Genomic DNA, 22,841 nt, shown 5'->3' on the forward strand with positions numbered 1-22,841 from the left:
GGTTTTACATGTGTTATTCTTTCTTTTTGGCCATGGCTTCTCCAGCTAATTGCATAAGAGGCCTAGTCAGGAAAAATAAATTGTTCTTTGGAGGAACAAGAGTGTTTAACTCTTCTCAGGGTAAGAAAGGATGAGGGCTGTGTGCAGAAAAGAAGGCATGAATGATAGTGTGTGCTATAAGTGGAGGGAGAGAGGAGTGTTCTATGGAGAAAAGGGACAAAAACAAAGAGGGGGGAACTCTTTAAAGAAATAAACCCCCTGTTGTTTTGTAGTTCTTGCCTGTTTCTGTAATCCCACCTGATACGGGTTCTCTCAGACTACTTAAATAGCAGTGCTGGTTTATTTTAGGTATCTTTGCTGCTGCATTTTTTTATCCCTTTGTGTATGTGCTTTCTTTGGCTCTTTGAAAATCACTTCCAGAAAAAATAACCTAGGCAAATACAGAATTGATTATAAAGCAGGATTAATGTCCCCAGCATTCTTATCATCTTTAATGAGGTTGGACTCAGACATGGTACAACTGATGTTTTATCTGAGGTCCTGATCCTCCAAGTTTTTGCCTCTATGTGTGATTGTTATGCATGGAAGTGTTTCAGTGGAGTGACTCGCAGGGAGGTGTGGTTGGATCAGAAACTTTATTGTTCTGGATAAATATTCAGCTTTAAAAATGTAAGTGAGGCCAACAATGTGCAAGGAGAAACATTCTCACGGAGGAATGAGAGCGCAAGGTTTGTGGGGAAAGGTGATATCCTTTATTACAGTAACTATCATAATTATAATGGTCTTTTGGGTTCCCAATACCTGCCTTAGATCTGAAATGGGAGAAGTGAACTTCAAAGCTAAGTAATAGTTGGGAACAGTCGTTGGAGGGAACAGACCAAAATGTGGAATGTGGTAATTCTCTCTGATGGTTTTATTACATGTAGTATTACTGGGCAGGAAAGGTAGACCTTTGGCTGACCCAGTGCAGTGGTTCTTAAGCTTCTTGAGTTCTTGCAGTGAAACAGTCTGTTCTGCTTTGTCATACAGTTATTACCTTTTCAAGGATCCTTCTGGTCTTTTAGAGATAGCAATAGGTAATTAGTGTACTGGAAAAATGGGAATCTCTGTTCCCCTTCACAGAGACTCAAGCATGAGCTTTCTGTGCCAGGACTCCTGGTTATTCTGATTCCTGCTGCAAACCATGAGGGTAAAAGATGCCTGGGTTTTTGTTTTGTGGTTTTGTTTTGGTTTTGTTTTTTTGTTTTGTTTTGGTTTGGTTTTTTGTTTTGGTTTTTTTTGTGTGTGTGGTTTTTTTTGTTTTGGTTTCATTTTGGTTTCGTTTTGTTTTGGTTTTGACCTATTGGTACCTTCAAAATTCTGACAAATCATTCCTGGTTAAAAATGACAATAGTTTTTTTTCTCCTTGGAATAATTAGAGACATGGATGGTAGCACTACGAATCACTCCTAAGTTTTTGAATGAAAATAAAAGGCAATATAGGCACAAATAATGCCAAGGAGAAACAAAAGGACTGATTGTTCCAATACTAGCTTAAATTTAAAGAAGCCCTGCAAAAATCAGAAGAAAAATGTGGCAATATCAACACTCACAAAATGTCCTGGTGCTCTGATTTTTGTCCCTTCACACACTCAAAAAATATTGTCCCAAGTTTTCTTAGAACCCAAATCTGAATTAACTGAGGACTGGGAGAAATCACCTCCTGACTAATGTAACTGAACTACTTTGCAAGAGCTCATAACAACCCGTACTGAAAGCTTGGACAAACCCAGAGGACTACTAAATGTACCCAGCATGGCAGGGGAGTGGAAAGGAGATTAAAGGCACTGGAAAGCAGATCCCCGAAAGGTTGAGTTTTTTTTGCTTGAATCCTCCAATGCAGAACAGCCTTGGGCAGCACTGCTGGTAAACCTGGTGTAAGGTTCTGCAGTAACACTGACAGCATCTCCTGATGGAACCAAGGACAAAGGGTATCCCATCCTTGCCCTTGGAGGGAAAACAGACATTCAGCACTGCACCCGTGCTTTGTTTTCCAGGTCTGAGGTTCCTGAGTGTGTTTCCTTCTCTTTTGGCCTCGCTCATCCTCCCATATTTATGGGAGCTGGGAACCAGGCTGTGCTCCTCGAGGGGCTGTCTCAAAAGATGAGGGGCTGCTCCCCTTGCCCACAGTCAGACTATCCCCAGGCTGATTTCCAGTGTCAGCTTCCTGTTGACTGTCTCCAGCCTTTGGAGGAATGTGGTGGGGAGGGGGTTGAGCAGCCCTTCCTGCGGAGGAAGCGCTGCCCTTACGGGCTGCACTGGGTCTGGGGGACTTGGCTGATGGAATAACGAGTGCTCTGGAGCACACAACTCCCACTAAACTCTCATCTGTTTTGATTTTCTTATATCTTTCCATCCTCTTCAGAGCGAGGTCAGAAATACAGAAGCCGGCTCAGAGAAACGCCAGGTCAAATTCCCCCTGCGTTTACTGAATTCCTTACCTTTGGTCAGCTTATCCTGCCTTCATAGAACATCCGGTCCTGACTCAAATTTGGCAATATTTCCAGTGCTTAGCATTAAACTTAAGAGACTGAAACAATTATGGGCAGTTTTAAGCAAGATTACTTTAACTCAGACTAAAAGCTTTGCGAGAATAGTTTTCCTGCAGAGTCAGCCAGAGGGAATCAACAGAACTTTATTAACACAATATGAATCCTGTAAAGAGGAAAATAAAGCATGCCATTTCTTGTAGCAAGGCCAGCCAAAAGAAATAACTTGCCCTCCAACATCACAAGTTTCTTTGAGATTTGGAGTGAAATGGAGTATAGAGAGCATTTTGTCTAGTGGGATTTGTTTATAAGAAATTTGAGTGATTGTTTTTGCTTCTTAGAAGTCAAGGTGTTAGTGGAACAAAACGCATCTCTGGAAGGGGAAGAAGGCTGTACGCTGGGCATGGCTGCTTTAAACTGCTTTGCCACAGGCCATCACTTTGACCTGAAGATAATGCTTCGGGGAGAGTTCAGAAATGGTGTCCTGGGCACCCACTGGGAAAAGTGTCCCTTTTGCCCCAGCTCTGTGCTGCCTCTCCCATGATTTTGGCCTCCTCCTTGTTCTGAAATGGTTTTGCACATGGTGCATTTCTTCTACCACCACCTGACTGTGAAAGGGAGCTGAAGTATTTCAAGGGTATTGGCTGATTAAAAGCTCCTGAAAGGACTGTGCTCTCCCTAACGCACTGCTCACGTGCTGGATGGAGAGTTCTGTGCATGCATAATAAATCAGCACATCTGGGGCATGGCAGACTCCCTGTGTGTGCTGTGCAGCACATACATCCTTTCTATCTGTCTGTAAAATTGGGGAATAAGAGCCTGAAATGAACAGAGAAGCTCTGCTTTGGTCTACCCTTATTTAAATATTGGGATGAAAACAGTACAGCATGGAGGGGGAATATGGTGATTAAAACAACCCTGATGCAAGTGTGGGTAAAGGATGTGATTTTTATTGGGTTTGTAACTGATTGCATAATTTCAGTGTGATGAAGATGGGTAGATCTGAGGTGGCATTAAGTAAAGGTGGCACCACACACATTTCAGTAGTGAGGTCTATGGCATCAATGCAGAAATACAGTCCAGTCTGGCATAACTTGTCTTATTTCTTGCTTCCCTGGATTAAAATGCTCTTCAGCCCCTCTGTCAGGGATGCTCTGACCTGCTGAGCATGTGAGCAGCCTCTGGCAGGCCCCACAGTACTGCCTGGGAGAGGGGCTGGATCATTCCCTTCAGCCCATCACAGCACTGAGCTCATGGCACTGCCTGTGGTGCTGCCTTGAAAAGCACTTGTGATGCAGGAGGACAAATTCAGTGGGGAAGGAGAAGCTGAAAATGGTACCTAGGATGTTTCTAACTTTTTAAGAATGTAACCAAACTCTGCTTTGTCTTTCACTGCTCTAATTTTATATATGGATTCTGCAACACTCAGTCTTTCCCTGGTCTTACATTGTGTACACCTGGTGGTGATTTATTGAAATAAGGCTGCACGAGCCAACTGGGATAAACATAGAAAAGTCAAGCACTGTGACTGCTTTCATATGCATGAAATTGCCTCGGATTTGTCATTAAATAGCTCATTTAAACACTCATGCAAGCCACAGAAACCCAGATCTCTCGAAGTGGACAAGGTCCTGGGGGTCCTGGTGGACAAGCTTGTCCACGATCACTGGAAATATTCCAGAATCATGTGGACACAATCCTGTACCATGTGCTCTGGGATCACCCTGCTTGGGCAAGGAGGTGGGACCAGATGGGACCCACTGTGGTCCCTTCCAGCCTGACCTATTCTTGGATTCTGTGCAGTGAAAGAGAAAGCAGAGTTTGGTTTCTGTGGTACCTGCCAGAGGCTGCTCACATGCTCAGCAGGTCAGAGCATCCCTGACAGAGGGGCTGAAGAGCATTTTAATCCAGGAAAGCAAAAAATAAGACAAGTTATGCCAGACTGGACTGTGTTTCAGACTCCTGGTCAGTGCTAATAACTGAAGAACTCACAAGCAAGAAAAGTAATTTAGAATCTCCACTTTGGCAATTAAAAAGTGTGAGAAAAGAGGAGAAGCATTTCAGATGAGCTCAGCTATAAGCCAGGGATGGTATTAAGAGGAGCCATTTATCAACAGTGTTAGCTCAAAAACCAGTCATCTCTGCAGTCCAAGAGACACACTGTAATGCTTTGAAATGCCAAGTTCCTTGACTCTCACCCTTTTAGTGCTGTGAAAGGAAAACTGGAGTGCTGTGTTCCTGTACCTGTTTGGTGTGTCTCTGGTGTATGACCTATGGCCTCCTGAAATGGGCTGAAAATGTGGGGACTGATAAAGAATTGAATATCTTTTGTAGGCCTTTGGCACTGCCTTTCTAAATGCCTCAGTTCTTCTGCATGTGTTACTAGGTAGGATACGTTCAAATTTAACCAATGATAAGCAAAAAATGCAGCTTTTGTGCTATTGTTAATTTAAACGATGGATTAATAATGTGATTATTAAAAATTTCTTTGATAGGTGAAGCCAGTGCTTCAGAGAGTTGCTGGCAATGTGGCAAAGAGGCTGGAGAACCAGGGATAGGGGATATTCTCTGGGAACTTGGAAGAAGCAAAGAGCCCAAGGATGGGTAACTTCCCCAAAGTGGTTGAGCAGGGAAGGTGGTGTGGGAAGTGCAGGTTTGGAGGCTGAGACTTGCAGGGCAGGTTTACTCACCTGCCTAATCTTAGGGCTCTTTTGTATTGTTTTTCAGAACTAGAGCTGTAAATGTATTGCTTCACAGGCCTCTACAGAGCATCACTTGTTTGGAATGGATTTACTGTGGAATAGCAGAGCTCCCCCAGGCAAATGAAGAGATTAGGTTTGGACAGGGGTGGAATACAGGCACATATGTGGGAGAGGCCACAATCTGCTGCTCCCACCTTTGCTCCCGCTCGTTCCCAGGCCCCCTGCAACTGCAAACCTTGCAATACATAACAAATAAAACCATGATTTCCCAGGAGAATGAAGGTGAAAGGATAATTTGGGCATAGTGTTACCCCTCTGCAGCAGCTCTGAGTGCTGAGCCAATGATGGGAAGCATATGTATGGAACAAGAAAGATGGCAGAGCTCCGGCTCTGGAATGTGCCCCCTTGGAGCAATTGTATTTTGACTTGGAATACTTGGAGGACTCCTGCAGCTGCACAGACTGCAGCCTTTAACTTATAGCTGTGCTTTAAACCAGCAGCTTCAGAATTGGTTGCTGGATTAGATGCTTTCCAGAAAAGTCTGTAGGAAAGAGCCGGTCTCCCTGTGTGATGGAGAACACAAAGCAAGAGACCAAACTTCCTTTCCAACCACCACTGATTCAGGAAGGCGCTCTGAGAAGAGAGAGGGAACTGTTTGAACAGATTAAAGGGTCATGCAGTCTCCTGCTATTACATAAATGCTTCAGTAAATACTAAGCCAGCTCTTTTATGGTTCTACACTCTTTGCTCAAGTCACGGAATCATAGAATTGAGTTGGAAGGGACATCAGAGTTCATCTTCATTCTATGTCATGGGCAGGGACACCTTCCACTAGACCAGGTTGCTCAGAGCTCCATCCAGCCTGGCCTTGGACACTCCCAGGGATGAGGAAAGTCAAAGAAGATTGTATTTGGTACAAGATCTTATGGAGTTGGTACTATATTCATATAGTTATTTGGTACAAGTAGAGCCTGAGAAGAACCAGTAAACTCCCTTATATGCTATTAAATGGCTTTTTATTCGGCCTAGGGTGCTCCTAAGGTTGCCTGATGCAGCACACAAACCATAATAGTTGGGCATGTTTAAAGTAAATTACTATAAATAATTAGAATTTCTGTTGTCTCTGCACAGGACTGAAATGCAGCACGACTTGAAAGGCCTGGACTCTGACCTGGGTAATAAAAACAACCTGCTGGATGGAGTCTGACTAATCTCCCCCGTGCTGAAATTCCCAGTAAAACTGAAACACATTGGCTCTGGAAGGAATGGATGTGACTCAGGTTTCAGGCAAGTTCTTGCTCTGCCCAAAGAAATATTGTCTTCAAACCTTTTCAGCCTTAAGTCGAGATTCAATCCGAGTGTGGGACTGGGACAGACCAACTTCAATGTGAATTTTGTGCTAGGAAGAGTTTACCTTGGTGCTCACCTGAGGTTGATGGGATAACCTGTTTCTGTCACCTGTGTTCTCCTCCTCCCTCAATTCCTCATCATTTCTGCTTAACACACATTTTCAGTGTAAGCCTGGAATTTTCTTTCCTAGATTATGGAAGCCTCCTGGGTGAGGAACTAACTTGAAATTCAGCTCTTCAGTAACTTGCCAACAGTGTGTTAAATAATCCTGTTGGTACACTGGAGCCATAGTGCCCTCAAGCAGCCTTATATTCCATCAGACATTCTGCTGCTGTGGTCCCCAAAGTCTGAAAACCCCACTGCCAGTGAAGCTGTATCTCAAAATTAAACATATCCCTCTTCTCTTGTTAGAGAGAATAACAGGCTGTCATCCACAGCCACATTTCCAGCCAGAACTTGCATGCCTTCGTGGCCACAGTCAAATCTGGCCCCTTGACAATAAGGTGTTTTTCCTGTATCACCTGAGCTTGCTGGGCTTTGCCTTGGAAACACTTAATATTTTCTATCAGTCTTTGGTTCTAACTGTTCCTGTTTTTCAGTTGGTAACTCACAGGAGTTTTTTCCCCACTTACATGACTCTTTCATCCCTCCTCTTCTGATTCTGCCTCTCTAGCTCCTCGTGACTGTTTCTGCTATGCTTTTGCTCTGCTTGTGTCGGTCCATGCCACGGTTCTTTTTCCCCCCACTTGCCTCCTTTATTCTTTACATTCTACAGAGCCAAGGCTGAAAATGTCTTTTCCACCTCCTCTTCTTGTTTCTCCAAAGAGATCCTTCAGTGGAGCAAGGGCTGTAGCTTGGGAGCCACTGCTCTGTGCTTCGTGTTCATTTTTATTCTCCTTACTTCTAAGCTTTTCCTTAGTCTTTCTCTTCCCAGAATATCCATTAAATACCTCTCCTCTGCCAGTCACTGGCTCTTTAGTGCTTCTCTGTCCTCCTACCAGGCACCAGTGGGACTCCTGATTCTTTTTTGTTCTTTGCCTGTTTCTTGTTCCTGTATCCCAGCAGATCTTCATTTGCTTTGCTTGTTGGAAATGGGGAAGTGGGAAAATTGGTTCTTCCACCTGCTCTGTATTAACTTGCAGGAGAAGATACCTCTCCCTATCACACTGGAGTGAAATAATAGCTGGGCTGGGTCTCTTCCCCTTGGGATTCATTCCCTTCTTTCCTTCTCACTGATTAGGACTCTGCTGTGTGAGTTAAACCAGGAATAGATCAGATGGTAGAGCAGGCTCCCCTGGGCCAGGCCTAGTAGGCTTCTAGCTGGATTCCTGGAACAGAAACCAGCTCTGAGGTGAAAATCAGGCCCCAGTTATCAGTGTTAAACACCCCATTGGTCTGTTCCTGCCTTCATAAATCCTGTTTGCTGCATTAGGAAGGAATAAAGGATACCAGCAACCTGACATACCCCCTGAGCAGGGCACATAGCACAGCACTGCCCAAAAAGAGCCCAGTCCTGCCCTTCAGACACAGAGCTGTATTATAACCAGCTGCTGGCAAGTGAGAGTCCCTGGATGGAAGTGATGCCTGTGTCTGTGGGAGTATCTATGACAACAAATAAACCTCATGTTTGGAAAGTGTCCTTGAGAATAGCAGTGGGGGGCTTGCTGAATTACGTCGGGAACACTTTGCATTCTCAGACTTTTAATTCCTAAGTATTATAGGGATGGGTATGAGGTACTTTAGGAAAATGAACTAATTAGTCACCAGATTCTTTTCTTGTGTGCAAATAGGCCAGCTCATACTAATGCTATTTACTTCAGCTGATTCCAGACTTTTAGACATATAAAGGAATGAGTATTTTTCGGAGCTTTAATTCTAAGCAGGAGGCTTAGCCTCAAGGTCTACAGACTGTGGGTATCTTGGGTCACTTGCAGCCACTTGAAGAAGGTAGAAAAGGGAATCTAATCTCAATTTGTTGTAAGGGTTAGTTTTGCTTCTGTAGTGGTAGAAATCAAAAAGTAGGAAGCAAGTGAAGGCAGGAATCACCCTGTACAGGTCTGAAAATATTGGCTCCATTGATTCCGGTTTTTCTCGGATGGAGGATGGTTAAAGGCATAATTTTGGTTATGCTAAATAAATGTCTAACTAGAACCATCTTTCTGCTGACAAGATTTAGAACAAGGAGTTTCATCTTTCCCTTTGGTCAACTTGCCTTTTGGAACAGAAATGTCTTTGCTATCCCTGTAAAAATCCTATTTCCACAGGCTGATCTTTGGAAAATCTGGTCTACAGTCACCACGGTGTTTAGAGCTTTGCAGGTGAAAACTACAGAGACAGAAACTGGGACAGAAACGGGGTGGGGAAAAGGTTAAGTCTTTTTGGGTAAAGTGATCGAGAAACAAGCAGGTTTGAGGAGAAAAGTGGAGGAGAGCCTGGTCTGTAGAAGCACCATGCTCGTTATGGCTTTGTAATGTGTGGCTGTTGAGATCTGAACGAGCTTTTAATGTTGTTAATGCATAATTTATATGCAAATGTGGCAAGAGGTGTGCAATGCAAATCGTGCCTGGTGAAGAGATGGATGTATGCTTACAAATGCCTGAAGTTCTGAGCATTCCTGCAAGAGATGCCTCATCACAGGCAGAAAGCCCAGAGTGCCATGTGACTGGAACAGTTTTCCCTGATTTTCCACTGCTTGGGGAACAAGACTATGTGCTTCTGCCTGGTTGTAGCACCCCTGGAAAAGTCCTGAAATTGATAAACTTGCTCAAAACCAAAAATGTCTTAATCTATGAATCCCCTTGGAAGCTGATGGGAGTCTGCTTAGAATGAGGACTGTTAAATATCATCAGGACCTGACCCTATTTTCAGTGACAAAGTCAGTAAGCAAAAACTCTCAGGGAAAGGCGAGATCAACTAGGGAAGATCCCTAATGACCTTGTGATTCAAGATATCTGAATGTCTATTTGGAGGGGAACAGCAGTGCTTGGAAAGCTGGTGGAGATGTGCTTATGTGCAGCATTGGTGCACTTGGTGATTAAATAATAGTTCATGAGGGTGACTTGTTATGTTGAAAACCCCTTGGGAAACTTGATTGGCACCTGTGATGTTTTAAGAATCTTCATTCCTTAAAAGTTTCAAATCTTTCATAGTTCAATGAGCAAAATCAAGGATCATCAGCAGAACCCTCTGCATGTGTTTTTAATCACTGCATAGAGGTGGCAATCATAAATTGAAGTGTCAGCTCAAGGAGCATTACAAGACTGGAAAGACAACAGATTGGAGTTTGTGATGATTTAGAAAGCAGAACTAGTGATCTTATCAATGCCTCTCTGGAGGTGTGACACCGGGGTTCAACTGGTCTTACTGTCTCAGATACCTGCCACCAAGATTTATGGGTGTTTCACCAAGTATGAGAAATATATGGATCCAGGGGCTTCCGGCTGATCCCCCCAAAGCCATCCAGCCACCTCCATTAATGTCAGCAGTCCCGTAAATTTTTACTAGTAGGCAACTTCTGCCACTGCACAGAAGCTTCCAGAGGTGTCCCCTGCCTCCTGTAAATCCAGGAACACCCAATAAAGGAGATTAACTGCAGATGGACTTAATAACAGTTGTCCCTCCTTTGGAATTAGAGGGGTTCACACTTTTTAAAAGAGGCCAGTGTGGTGTTCCCATAAGCAGGAAAGGACTGATGGGGTTTTTTGTTCTTGTTTTGTTTTGAATGGCTTTCAAATTAGATAGTTGATTCCAGTCAACAGGAAAACAGGTTGCAGAACTGCGGGCTCCGCTCTCTCCCATCATAAACAAACAATCCTCTTGTTTCTGATAACTTATTCTCCCTCTGTTCACAGAAACCTTGTGGGTTATTTGCTTTGGTGCCCCCCTCCAGTGAGCCAGATGCATTTGTATTCCATTCCCTTGCTCCCTCCAGCCCTGAAGATGTTTGCCAAAATTAGTCAATAGATAACTACTCAGTGGAAGCTTTAAGAATGTGTTAGGAAAGGCTTGAACATTATCCATTAATGTTTACAGCTCCTAATTATGTTAATTAATCAGTCTTAGAGCCCAAAGGCAAGATTTCAGTTCCCACAGATGTAGTTTAACTCAGTGCCGTGGCTGCTTGCAGAGAGGAGCTCAGCACGCTCTGCCTGCCAGAATATTTATGCAGGGCCCTGGACAGGTTTTGCTGTGTTGTTCCTGCTGGATTTTGGAATTAGCTTTGACTGACTGTCTACATGAGGTACAGTCCAACATCTGGGAGCAGGCTGAGCCGTGTTCAGGAAGATTGATGTTAAATGTGAGCCGTCCCTGCAGAACAGCCTTTTGGCAGGGGAGAAAGGCACTCAGAGAGCACTTTGCACCAGCACTAATTGTTATGATACAGAGATTACTGCCTTGGCAAAACCTGCAGTTGTTAGTTCTGTCAGAAAAGAGGTGAAACTGCTGATAGGAAACCCCCCCCAGACGTTGCCTCTTGTATTACTGTCTTTGTGCTTTTGCAGGAGGACCAAGTATTTGGGCAGTAGAGGCCACCCCAGCCTGTGCCATCCTCTTTCAGAGCTCCATTGCCACAATTCAGAACTTGTCTTCGCTCTCCTGAGGAAAAGGAGAAGATTTAGATGATAGACACAATGCAGACTGGCTGCAGAGGGATTCAGAAGGAGAAGCTACTCGTTTTGTGCTATTCCCTGAACAATTTGGTGTGTTTAAGCTCTCAGTGCCCAAAGTACCAGATGGCAGGAGAAGATGTATTCAATTCCAGTGAACAGATAAGGACAGGAGAAAACTGTGGTGCAGATAGAGACCTCTTTCTAATGTAGAAATTATTAGAATTATCGTTATTTCTAAATTATTAGAAATAGCTTTAGCTCATCCTCATCTGGTGGAATTAGCAGACGACCACTAATTTATCCCCCCATATCCTGCTTTTTAAGTTGGGCTCACGGCTGCTGCTTCTGCCTGGAAACTTTTGCTCCCAAGTGGAAGGTCACATACAAGTGGTTTTTGAGTGTGTGACAATCCTTTGATGTTGACAGGGAAAATAAGTAATGTCAATATGGACTAGGGGAAAAGATAGTGATTCATCACCTGCTTGTCAATGGCTCCTGTGGGCAGCAGCTCCTGGCTGTGCTGAATATCAAGTACCACATACCAGAGAGGCACTTTTTGGTAGGTTCCTACAGCAGAAATGCCTTGAAGGAGTGGCAGAGAAGGGAATAAATTTTCCAGAGTAACAGTATGGAAAGAGGACTGTGATCAAGGGGCCAGTGATGTCTCAGGTTGTCTGCCAAGGACTCCCAGACTGGAGCTTGCTCTTTGAGAACTGTCTGCTGCAGTGGCTCATGGCACTAAAAGTGGTCCTCCAGCAATTTTCCTATCAGCTGTTCCATATTTTCCATCATTGTTCCATATTTGCCATATTGTGTGGAGGCTGCAATCCAGGCTCCTTGGCTACTTGGAAATCACTTCTGGCAGGTTGAGGGCATGCGTCTCATGAGCCAGATGGGACTGAAAAACAACAACACGGGTCTGGAGGGACTCAGAGGGATGATTCCTTGGAACCAGAGTGGAGGGGTCATGGGGAGGGAGTGCCTCTGCTTGTTACCACCGTGTCATCCCTCTCTGTCCTCTTGGCAAGGCTCTGGCTCTGATGGATTGCCTGGCAGCTTCCATGCACGCTGCCATTAACTCCATAAAGAGCAGTGTGTACAGAGTGTGAAATGTGATCCGGCCTCTGCCTCACACCAATGAATACATTCCCTATTCTGCAGAATTTCAGTGCAAAACCTCTCTCTCTCCATTCATCTTCCTCCTGCCTCCTCCTTCCTCACACCCCCTGCTACCCAGGGAGTCCCACGAACGGGTGGATTGGCAGTAAACCCAGCTCAACAAAACAGCCTTGTGAAAAAAGGGAAATATAACATGATCACTTCCTATTTCTTTCTCTTTTCCTCTGCATCAAAGGCCGGGCTGGCTGTCAGGAATGTTCAAAATGAATAAATAAAGCACAGGAACCCTCTGTTTCAGGAGGAGTCTCATTCCCTCACCACAAAACTTGGCCAGTTCTTTTTCTGACAGGACTGGAGTCAGCAGGCAGAGCAAGAAGATCATTCAGAGCTAATCAGTAAAGTGTAAACCTATTATGAGAGCACATTTACCCCTCATCGCCTCCTTCCTCCCAAAAAGCAATCCCCAAATCCGTGGGAATAACACATAACGTGTGTGAAGTGCTATTACTGAGCTCCCCTGTTAGGAGGTCAGCCCTGCCACTGATGAAATGCTCCCCAGAGCTCCGAGCGGGGGCCGCAGAAATCCTCCAAGACATTCACGGCGCAATTTGCTGCAGCTCGAGGGCACGAGGCACGTCCCAGCAGAGCCTGTGCATGAGGCTCTCCCCTGTGAGGCCGGGGGCCATCTCTGGTAATAAAAACCTCATCTTGAGTTCTCGTCCTTTGTATTGATTTCTACCAGAGAAGACTTGTCTTAGACAAAGGTACTGTTATATTTCTCTGTGTAATAAAGGGATCCTTCTCGTCTTTTTTTCCCCCCACCCCTTTTTTAATTCATTTTAGGGATGACTCCAAGAAGACTCGTAATTTGGGAACTGTTTTTATGCACAGTGGGTAAAGAGTGGAGAAGGCAATTTCACACCCTAAATGTGAAATTAGAGAAAAATGGGTTTGGTTTGGAATGGTGCAGGAAATTGAAGCTAAAACCCCAGCTATGCAATAGTTATATCTTAATATGAAACTCTGTTATTAATGTAATGGATGAAATCTGTGGGAGCCAAGTGATTAAAATCCAGACTCAGATGTGTATAATCATAGCAACTGTTAATTCTGGAACATTTGTAGTCCTTCTAATACCAACCATAGCTTGAAAAAATTAAAAAAAAAAAAGGAGGCCTGTAGGTATAGTGCAGGATGCTTTTAAAAAAGCTTTCAAAACAGTATCTTTTCTTTCTAGCATGGTTGGACAAGGCCACATGGAAACCTAGAAAGCTTTATGTGAATAATTTGCAAGCCAAATAAGAGCAGCTCCACAGAAGCCAACCCAGATAAACAGAACGATGGATGGTAAGGCTGCAGAATGCAGGGTTATATTGAAATTATTTTATCTTCCCCACAGTAGGATTGATACAAGCAACAGGAACAATTTCATTTAATCTATTCCTTTGGGTTTTGCTTTCTTTTGTTTTTCTAGAACTTCTCTTCATAAGAAGCTGGTTTGGGTCTTGAAATGACTGAAGCTGTTCCCTTATGCAAAGAAAGAGGTAAATATTTACCACAGTTCTCACAGGTTAAGAAATTTAACATGTGCTCATTGCTTTTGTAATCTAAGAGTAGCTGTGCTGAAAGACAATACCTGCTAATTGTATTTTTCTATCACATTCTTTTCTGAGTGAAGGATAAAATATGGACATTTGGGTTTATTTTCTCCGTATGCACAGCAAAATTTATTCAAAAGAATCTTTGTTCGCCTTTATCTATTTCTTTAATAGAATATGGAAAACGGGAAACTCTGTGAAAAACTGTAGTTAAAGAATTATTTATAATCTACATTTAGCTGTTGATCTCATAGACAGGCTTAGGGGAGAGCCAAAATATATCCTGGCAGGTAATAATTATTGTAAACTTGGACACTTCAGACCTGTCCTACTGTTGAGCAGGACACGATTCCTGCTGATTGTGCAGCATCTCTGGCATTTCCATCCAGACAGTTTGGATCTGCAGGACACACACGCTCCCCTTGGTGAGAAATTTGCTGATTTTTTTGTTTTTTTTAGAAACCTATTTTGGATGCCAGTGGGTGTGTCTGTGGGGGAGATGATTTTGGTCACTTAGAGGCCTCCTGTGAAGAGCAGGGCAGCAGACAGCTCCTCTGGTTCCTCGCAGCTCCATAAATCACTGCATCACTCAGCCAGATTGGAATGAGCTGAAATACTGGGTGATGTCCAGCCTGTGCTGAAGCTGATGGCAGCTCTCCCACTGGCTTCACTGGGGGCAGAATTTCATCTGCCACGCTATTAAATCACCAGAATAGCTTTTATCAATGAGATCTGTCTAGTCTTGGCTGGAACATGCCCGTCACTGATTTTTAGGGATCATGATGGACAGTTAATATGAAAGAGAGTTAACAGGGAGTACAATGGGACTTGGAGCAACCTGGTCTAGTGGAAGGTGCTCCTGCCTGTGGCAGGGGGTTGGAATGAGATGGTCTTCAAGGTCCCGTCCAACCTAAACCATCCTGTGATTCTATGATCAAACACACTGCTCTGACTGCACCAGGCTTGTCACTGCCCCTCTGCCATCAGCGGTGACCTCGCTCTCAAACGTACCACAGAACTGCACATCTTCTCCATCTTCTATCAAAACGGTCTGATTAAATGCTTAAAACCGCTTTTTGGTTGATTTTTTTCAAAATATGAGGTTGTTTCGGATGGGTGGGTTATCGTCCAAGGTTGGAGGGGAGCTGTTTTCTCAGCCTGTCGCAGCTGCAGCAGAACAGGTCTGGCTAAAGGCTTAGCCATAAGCACTCCTACAGAGTGTGTGGGTATATCTTTGTCCTATTTCACATCATCCCTTGCTCAGGAAAAACACACCCATAATGCTATCCAAGATCAGTTAATATGGTGCTTATATTCAAACATCTGCTTTAATCTTTGTTAATTTTCAGGGCTAGATGAGATTCAAGACTACTGAACCTGATGAGATGGACCAGATAACTCAAAGGTTAGCTAAAGAACACCTTATAAGTTGTATAATCACATATTTATATGCTGGGATACTGCCTATGTCTGCCTCTAGCCTTGAAGTCTCTCCTAAAGTTGGGCCCCTGGGCACACCTGGGATATAAATGTAGCGAGGAGGCCCCATTTCACTTGTAAGGGCTGCTAAAAGAAAGCTCAGCATTTACACTCCACCTTCAGAGTATTCCGTAGGTACGTGAGGCTGAGGACTCACACACATCAGGCAGCGAGGGTTTTGATGAACTGCTCTCTCAGCCACCCCTCTCCACCTCCCTCGGTTGAACAATGGCTTTGGCTTCCTCCAAATGATCCTCTGGACGGCTTAGGCTCTTGGTTGGCTCTGCTGTTAAGTGATTTAACTTTTAATAATGTCTCATAACTGTCTTAAAAGAGGTTTATGGCTCAGCCTTATTCTCTAATCTCCTACAGAAACATTGTTATTGGTTCACACTATTTCAGTTAGTTCTCCTCAAGCTCTAGAGCGAAGTTAATTGGACACGACTGACCTACGTTAGGGAATGACTATTAGGTGAGTAATATTAAGCAAAGAGAATAAGATCTCTCTGTACCTCAGAACATGCTGGGAGCTGTGGGGAACAGCAGGAAATAGCAGCTCAAGAAGAGCAGGGTTGATTTAGGGAATGGGGAGGTGCTATGCAATAACTGAAGTTTGTAAAACCAGCAGCTCTTTTAGAAAGAGAGTAAAAAAAATACACTGGAGCCTTGAGTGTCTATAAGAGGCAAAAGTACAAGAAAGAAGAGGAATACACTGTGGCAGACCTGTGAGGGTGCTATTTTTGATCACTTTTTTAATCAAACACTGCACTGTAGCACAGCTATCCAAACCCGATTAAAGGACTCAAGGAATAAACAGAGCAGGATTTCATCAGAATGCATTTGTGTTTCCAACGGGAAACTGCATGCTGGAGGCAAGTCCAGCACACTGAAAAAACACTGAGTGATTAATGGATGTGACACTAGTCCACAAGACAAATATGAGCCCTGTAACGTCACTGAGCAGCTCAAGACACAAAAACACTCTGCAGAGCAGACAAAACCTTGCTACTAAATCCTGGAAGTTTAAGGTGCTGCTTCCCAATTTACTTTTACATACTAATCCATCAGATGAGGTAAATCCTGGGAAAAAATCAGCTATGTTATAAAACCAGCCTATATTCCTTAGTAAAAGACTTTACAGTGTGACCGTATGAAAACTGCCAATCTCAAAACTTTGTTGGCTAAAGCCTGAGAGAACTATAGGTGTCAGCACTCGGTTTAAAGACATGTAAGTATGTGCTTAACTCTACTGAGACGTGAAGTTTCACTGAGATCAGCAGCACTGCTTAAGTAAAGTTACATTTGGAGGAGTGTCTCGAAGGTCAGGCCTCAAGTACAAAACTACTTCAGATTCATGTGGGCAGCTGGATAATGCCAGCAGCAGGCACCTGGAGTGCAGTGCCAGTGACGTGATGTGATTTGCTATGGCAAATAATTACGCTTCTATCTCATGGAAGAGTGAGTTCTCTCTCTTAAACCTTAGGTATTCAGACAGGGAAGAAAGTCAGTGTTCCTAAAGTTTAGAGTGTGCTTCTTATAATTATGAAGGCTTGAGCCCGAGGTAATGTGCAAACTGAAGGTGTCCCCATTTTAATGTCTGTGGAGCTGATGCACAGCCAGGCGTTCAGGGTGCACCTCTGATCCCTGCCAGGAGTGATGTCCTGGTCTGGTCTCCCCAGTCTGGAGTCCTGCAGCTCAGGGTCCTGGCTCTGCAGCTGGGGTAGAACCAGCTCCTCAGCTGGGACTAGGATCACTGCCTCGAGATGGATTTAGCAGTTTGTAGGAACTGCAAAATCAGGCAATGGACTTATCATTTAGATAAGTGTTTATCTCTGCTCACCGGCACTCCGTGAAGCACTGGCTGAGCTGATCCTGGAGTGTTTCCTTGATGTGGGGCCCCTCTGTTTCTCTCAGCTTGTCCTTGAAGGATATTTCGTCTCTCCTGGACATCACCTTGCAGGGCCTTTACTTTCCCAGCAAACTTCTGAAAACTACTGGTTGCCTCTAAGTGAGGAGGGAGAGTCTGAAAACAACAAGAGGAGAAAATAAAAGGTATGAATTAAAATAAACTTAATATTTACTGGAATGCCAGGCTGACAGTGAATCTAAGCTTAAGCCTTAATTTTCTTGCAGGAAGCCAGGAAAAAAAGGCCCTGTGCTCATAAAAGGTGCCTGGATGCACACAATGCTCTATTGTTGGTGTTTCAGCATTAATTAACAGCATTGCAATGTACAAAAACAACCCTTCCAGCGTGGGATCCCGGGATCTCAGTGAGACAGGTGAGAAAGCTGCTGTTCTGCAAATGCCAGCTTTATCCGTGTCAGAAGGGTGCCAGAGAGGTTTTTTAATTGAATTTTCAAATATTTGGACTTCCCATTGGTATTTTTTAATTAGCCAGTATTGTTTTTAATTTAGTCACTGCAATTTTTATATGCATTGCTTGGTCAGTGGTTTCCTGGTATTTTGTTGCAGCTGGTTGATTTCCTTTAGGAAATCAACTTCCCTTGAGGAACAACAACAACAAAAAAGGAATAAACAACCCCCCAAACACTGTAATAAAAACCACAGCTCCCCAAGTTTCCCATGATTTGATAACCTTGGCAAGAAGGGCTTCTAGGCCAGTTGCAAGTCTTAGAATGATTTCTGCCTTGTGATTGATTTTACACATGTAGATTGAGGGAGAAAAATGAAAGTCTTTCTGGTATTCAAATACAGAAGCATGAAAAATGCCATCTGTGTGGGTGGGCTGAAACTTTGCATTTTTTAGCTTTTAAAGGTTGATAAAGTTAAGATGTTTCTAGAGTTCTACAAGCTGTTAGTACCTTGTAAGTGTAGAGAAAAATCCATTTTAAAAATGAAGTTGTAAACTACCTTTGTGGTTTCTTTTTTAATTCTAGAACAAATTATTTTCCACATACTTCGGAATTACTAATCATATTGCCTGATAGTGTATGGCAAATTTAAGAAGGGAAAAGAGGAGAAAATAGGACAGTTTGGTTTTGTAGTATGTTTTTTTACTCCTCAAAGTTAGTGACTGACGTATAGATGGCAGCAGATGTGAACATAAGCTCTTGGTTCGCATGGAAAAAAAAGTACATAATTCTGCTCTGGCCTTTCAACTTCAGAGCATATAGAAATTGTCCTTAATGGGCACATCTCAGACTAATTTAGTAATGTGTTCTCTTTGCTCTGGTGATGTATTTCCTGGTGTGCTCCTTGTCCTAATTGCAGAAGTCTCCCACAAAGACAAAAAAAGCTCTCTTAAAGGTTTGGCCAGCTCATATTTACATAAGATCTGTTATTTGGTGTTTTTCCATGCTTCAACCAGGTTCCAAAAATCACTAACAAGTGCCAAGCAAATTTGGTTTCGGCAGGTCCCCCCTGGGATCACACACCATCCAAAGCAAGCGCAGAGGCCCCATTCAGGAAAGCAATTTACTGCCTTCCCTGCATCTGTGATGTGTGACTCGCACTCTGCTGAAGGAATTGGTCAAGGCCACCACTGAGAAAATATTCGGGAGGAAATAAGAGCAGCAGTGTGGTTTTGAAAGGTGGCTGCACATGTTCTCTCCCTCAACATGTGATCCAAAATGTCACCTTTCACCCTGAGATGTTGCCTTTGCTCAATTCTCAGTTTCCATGGAAGTCGAGTGTTTCCAGTCTTCGCCCTCACCAGCACCTATTTACAAGTACAGCACTAAGTGTTAACACTGTTTATTTGTATTTCACCATTGTCTGCCTCACTGGTATTAAATGAAGCCTAGGATGTGATGCTGCTCTCTCAGGGCTCATTTGGAAAGCAGAGGAGCACCCACGAGGCCTGTTTTCCAGTCTGAGAGCCAGGAACAAGATCCCTCAGGTGCTTTCCTGCTGAGCTATTTGTCTCCCTGCAGCAATCCTTACAGGACTGCTTTCCTGAGGAATTTCCACCAGAGGGGCACGGGGATATCTCCAGCTTTAGGGAGGCTGATCCACAGCTGTTGGAGAAAGACAGGCCCTTCTACAGCTCACATCCAAAGGTTTAAGGGCAAAATGTCAGGAGATGGGTCACCAGGTGAACAACTTGTTGGTGCTGGGAAGGCTCAGCTCCCCCTCCACCTGAACTGCTGGATGTGTGGTCCCTCACTTCTCCTGCACAGGCTCTGGCACTCACCTGACCCTGCAGTGAACCGATTCTCAGTGGAAAATAATCCCTTTTGTCTTTTCTTCTGCTCAGGTTACTTGTCCCCTGGTATAAGGAGGTGACTCAGCCAGCCAAGGAGCAGCTGAGGGCCAGCACCACAGCAAGGGAAGCTATGGACAAGGGACCAGACCAACATGGAGAAGCAGCAGCAGCAGAGACAGGAGGGTCCTCCTTGCCATCCAGGATCTTCCCTCCACTCAGCTCCTCTGAACTGCTCTCCACTGCATCCTGTGGGAACCTTGGAAGATCAGCTCCTGCCACTGAGGATTTATTCAGCCTTTCATCAGTCCCAAAGCCAGATGAGGTAAGAGCTGTTTGAACTGGCAAGAACGTGCCCATGTGAGTAAGCTCAGGAGCAGGAAACTCTTATCTTAAGTGAATTAATACAGACCATATCTACACCTGAGTCCAGAGTCATGAGGCTGCTGTGGGCACAGTCCAGGTAGCTCTAAACCAGCTGGCTCAGATGCTGATAACAGCAAGGCCACAGAATGTGTTCTGGTTGGCAAAATCCAGCCAATCCCCGAGTAAATATTTGTGCAGCTACCTGTGCTGAGCACCATTCAGTTATCAGTCCATCTGCTGATAGGTGTGGAGAGCTGCACTCGGAGCCCTGAGGCTGAAGTACAGATATAACCTGGTAGAGGAGCTTGTGAAAAGAAGCTCTGCTCTATTTACCCCTTGCAATTTTTTAAATTTTCTTTTCCAAAGACTGCTTTACTACAAGAAAAAAAAAAAGGAAGTAAAAGCTACTTCTACCAGTAAGTAAGACTCCAGCCACCCACCTTCAGTGTTTCACTGAAGGGAGGGATAAAGGAGAACAGGGATAGTCGATAAAACTGTATTTTCCTTTGGCTGTCTGTTTTTCCCAATCCTACCGGTTTCTCATTTGGCACTGACACGCTCTAGCTCCAGGGGGTGAGGGGAGCATGGAATGAGGAGCACAGCTGGCTGGGATGGATGAGCCCTGAGGGACTGGGGGCTGCCTGATGTGGAGCATACACAGTGCACCCTGGTTATGAGTGAAGACCAGGAGGCCAACACGTGTCAGGAACACAAGGCTGGCTCCTGTTTTGGGGGAGCAGGAGGAGGCAAGCACTGAAGGGCAGTGAGGACATCATGCCATGGTTATTTGATTTTTTTTTTTTTTTAAACCAAACATCACAGGTGAACGTACAGCTGGCCTGACTTTTTATTCTGCTACTTTGAAATCAATGCACTTGGGTCAACAAAAAAAGGGACTTGAAGAAAACAAGGATGAGGAAACGTCAAAACAACTTCTGTGTACTTAGTCTCAATTTCACTTGTTAGCCCATCTTAAAAACTGCTTCCTTGGACTATAAGAACTGATCCAAGTGTACTTAAGAACAAGGAAAGGAATCAACTAGTAAAGTAGGGAGGGAATAATAATAAGACGTAGATAAAAGTAAGTGTGGAAGTGAATTTAGCAACAAAACCTAAAAATAGACACTTGAGCAGCAGGAGCTGCTGAAGAGATATAACAAGATGTCCAGATGGTAGAATTGTTTTAGCTGTCAGTGCTCTACCAATTGCGAAGTATTTTCAGAGAAAATGATTTTCTTTTGTTGAGTAAAAGACAAATTGAGGAAAGAAAACAGAGTCCTCAGGCACCTAATGATGATATGGAATGTTTTAGACTCTTAAAACATTTGAAAAAAAAAGAAAAAACCCTTATGAAATAGCATAAGAGATACCTTCCTGCTTTGCAACTGAAGAAAACCACTGTTAAACTTGTATTATTTTGTCCCCAGTGTTCTTGTTCTAATCCCAAAAGTATATCTCATCCCAAACCTCAGTGGCCTCAGAATTTAACATATTCCTAACCCTGCCTCAGTGATGAGGAGACAGCTGCACGATCTGGGACCTCGTGTCCATCTTCAAGCCTTCAAAAGGAGACAGAGTCCCTGGGACAGCCCTGGTGGAGGTTCTGCTCTCTTGTCAGGGAGCAGAATTCAGAAGAAAATATATCTGAAAAGGCTTTGGCTATCTGAGGATGCAAGAGAGAATAGGAAGTGAAAGGGCAGGAGGGATGGACGGTGTGGCAGGATGGATTCCAACAATGCTTCCCTGCTGACCAGTCTGTGACCTGGGCCTTGCAGTGTCACAGAACAGCTTTCCATGTGCCCCACATGCCTGTTCTGGAGCTCTAAGGAGCTATAGGAGACAGCATGGTGAATGCTGCTTCCACAGCCCTCTATGCTTAATGTGCACGTTAAGACAAAAGCCAATTTATTTCAAACATCACTTCCCTCGGCGCCTCTAATGTTCCTGCTCCTGAATCAAAGGGAGGCATTCTCCAGTAAGATGCTAATAAATAGCTTTTCCTTGGGGGAAGAAGCATTTTCCCATCTTTAAGAAATTTCTTTGGCCATGTGAAATTCAAATTTGTTAACTTGCCCTACAAACAGCAACTCATTTAGAAACAAATTACAAATATTAGATGGAGACAGTGAACTTGATAATGCAATGATGCCACATCAGTTGTAGAATAATGCATCTTAATGAAGGCTTCCCATGTGAATAAACCATTATATTTACAAGCTTTTCACAGTTAATGACCCAGAACTGGATAACGAAACTCACATTTTTAGTGTGGTCCTCTGTCAGCAAAAGTATACATATTAATAATTGATGTTGCTGTAAAAATAGGACATAATATGAAGATTCCTGAGTTTGTGGGAAAATAGGACTACATGGTCCATTAACTTAAAAGGCTTATCTAATGTTTGATGGGCTTTGTCTTTAAAACCCTTGTTTAAATTAATAAGGCAAAATGGACATTTGTCTAAAAAAGAATTTTATTCCAACTCATCAGTCACAAGTATGCTGATGAGATTCTTCTGTTCTTTACTCATCTCCCCTTATTCTCCCCAAAGAGGATCTGGGTTTTAGGGAAGTGGAAGACCCACCAGTAGAAGGAAGGAGGATGTTCCCTACAGCTCCTAGGTAAGCCAGTGTGATGGAGGGCCATGATGAGGGGACTGGAGCACCTCCCCTATGGAGACAGGCTGAGAGAGTTGGGGCTGCTCAGCCCGGAGAAGAGAAGGTTGTGTGGAGACCTCAGAGCACCTTCCAGTGTCTGAAGGGGCTACAGGGAAGCTGGAGAAGGGCTCTGCATCAGGAACTGGAGTGACAAGAATGAGTTCAAACTGAAGCAGGGTGGATTTAGATCAGATAAAGAGAAGAAATTCTTCCCTGTGAGGGTGGGGAGGCCCTGGCACAGGTTGCCCAGAGAAGCTGTGGCTGCCCC

The 22,841-nt window shown here is 43.9% G+C and overlaps 1 protein-coding gene and 1 long non-coding RNA gene across 2 annotated transcripts in view; one reads left to right on the forward strand and one right to left on the reverse strand.

Moving 5' to 3' along the window:
* The window catches only part of IQCA1 (IQ motif containing with AAA domain 1), a 105,974-nt gene that overhangs the window by 58,752 nt on the left and 24,381 nt on the right, over positions 1 to 22,841 (reverse strand). The window contains 2 exon segments of the mRNA XM_017829617.1: positions 17,227 to 17,322; positions 17,324 to 17,409. Coding sequence (XP_017685106.1) covers positions 17,227 to 17,322; positions 17,324 to 17,409 — 182 coding nt within the window.
* On the forward strand, positions 13,639 to 15,271 carry LOC108504503. Its single transcript, XR_001877138.1, has 3 exons — positions 13,639 to 13,656; positions 13,784 to 13,853; positions 15,257 to 15,271. It is a non-coding gene; the product is annotated as an uncharacterized LOC108504503 (long non-coding RNA).

Source organism: Lepidothrix coronata, unplaced genomic scaffold (genome assembly GCF_001604755.1).
Source record: "Lepidothrix coronata isolate B3197 unplaced genomic scaffold, Lepidothrix_coronata-1.0 Scaffold165, whole genome shotgun sequence".
Classification (NCBI taxonomy): domain Eukaryota; kingdom Metazoa; phylum Chordata; class Aves; order Passeriformes; family Pipridae; genus Lepidothrix; species Lepidothrix coronata.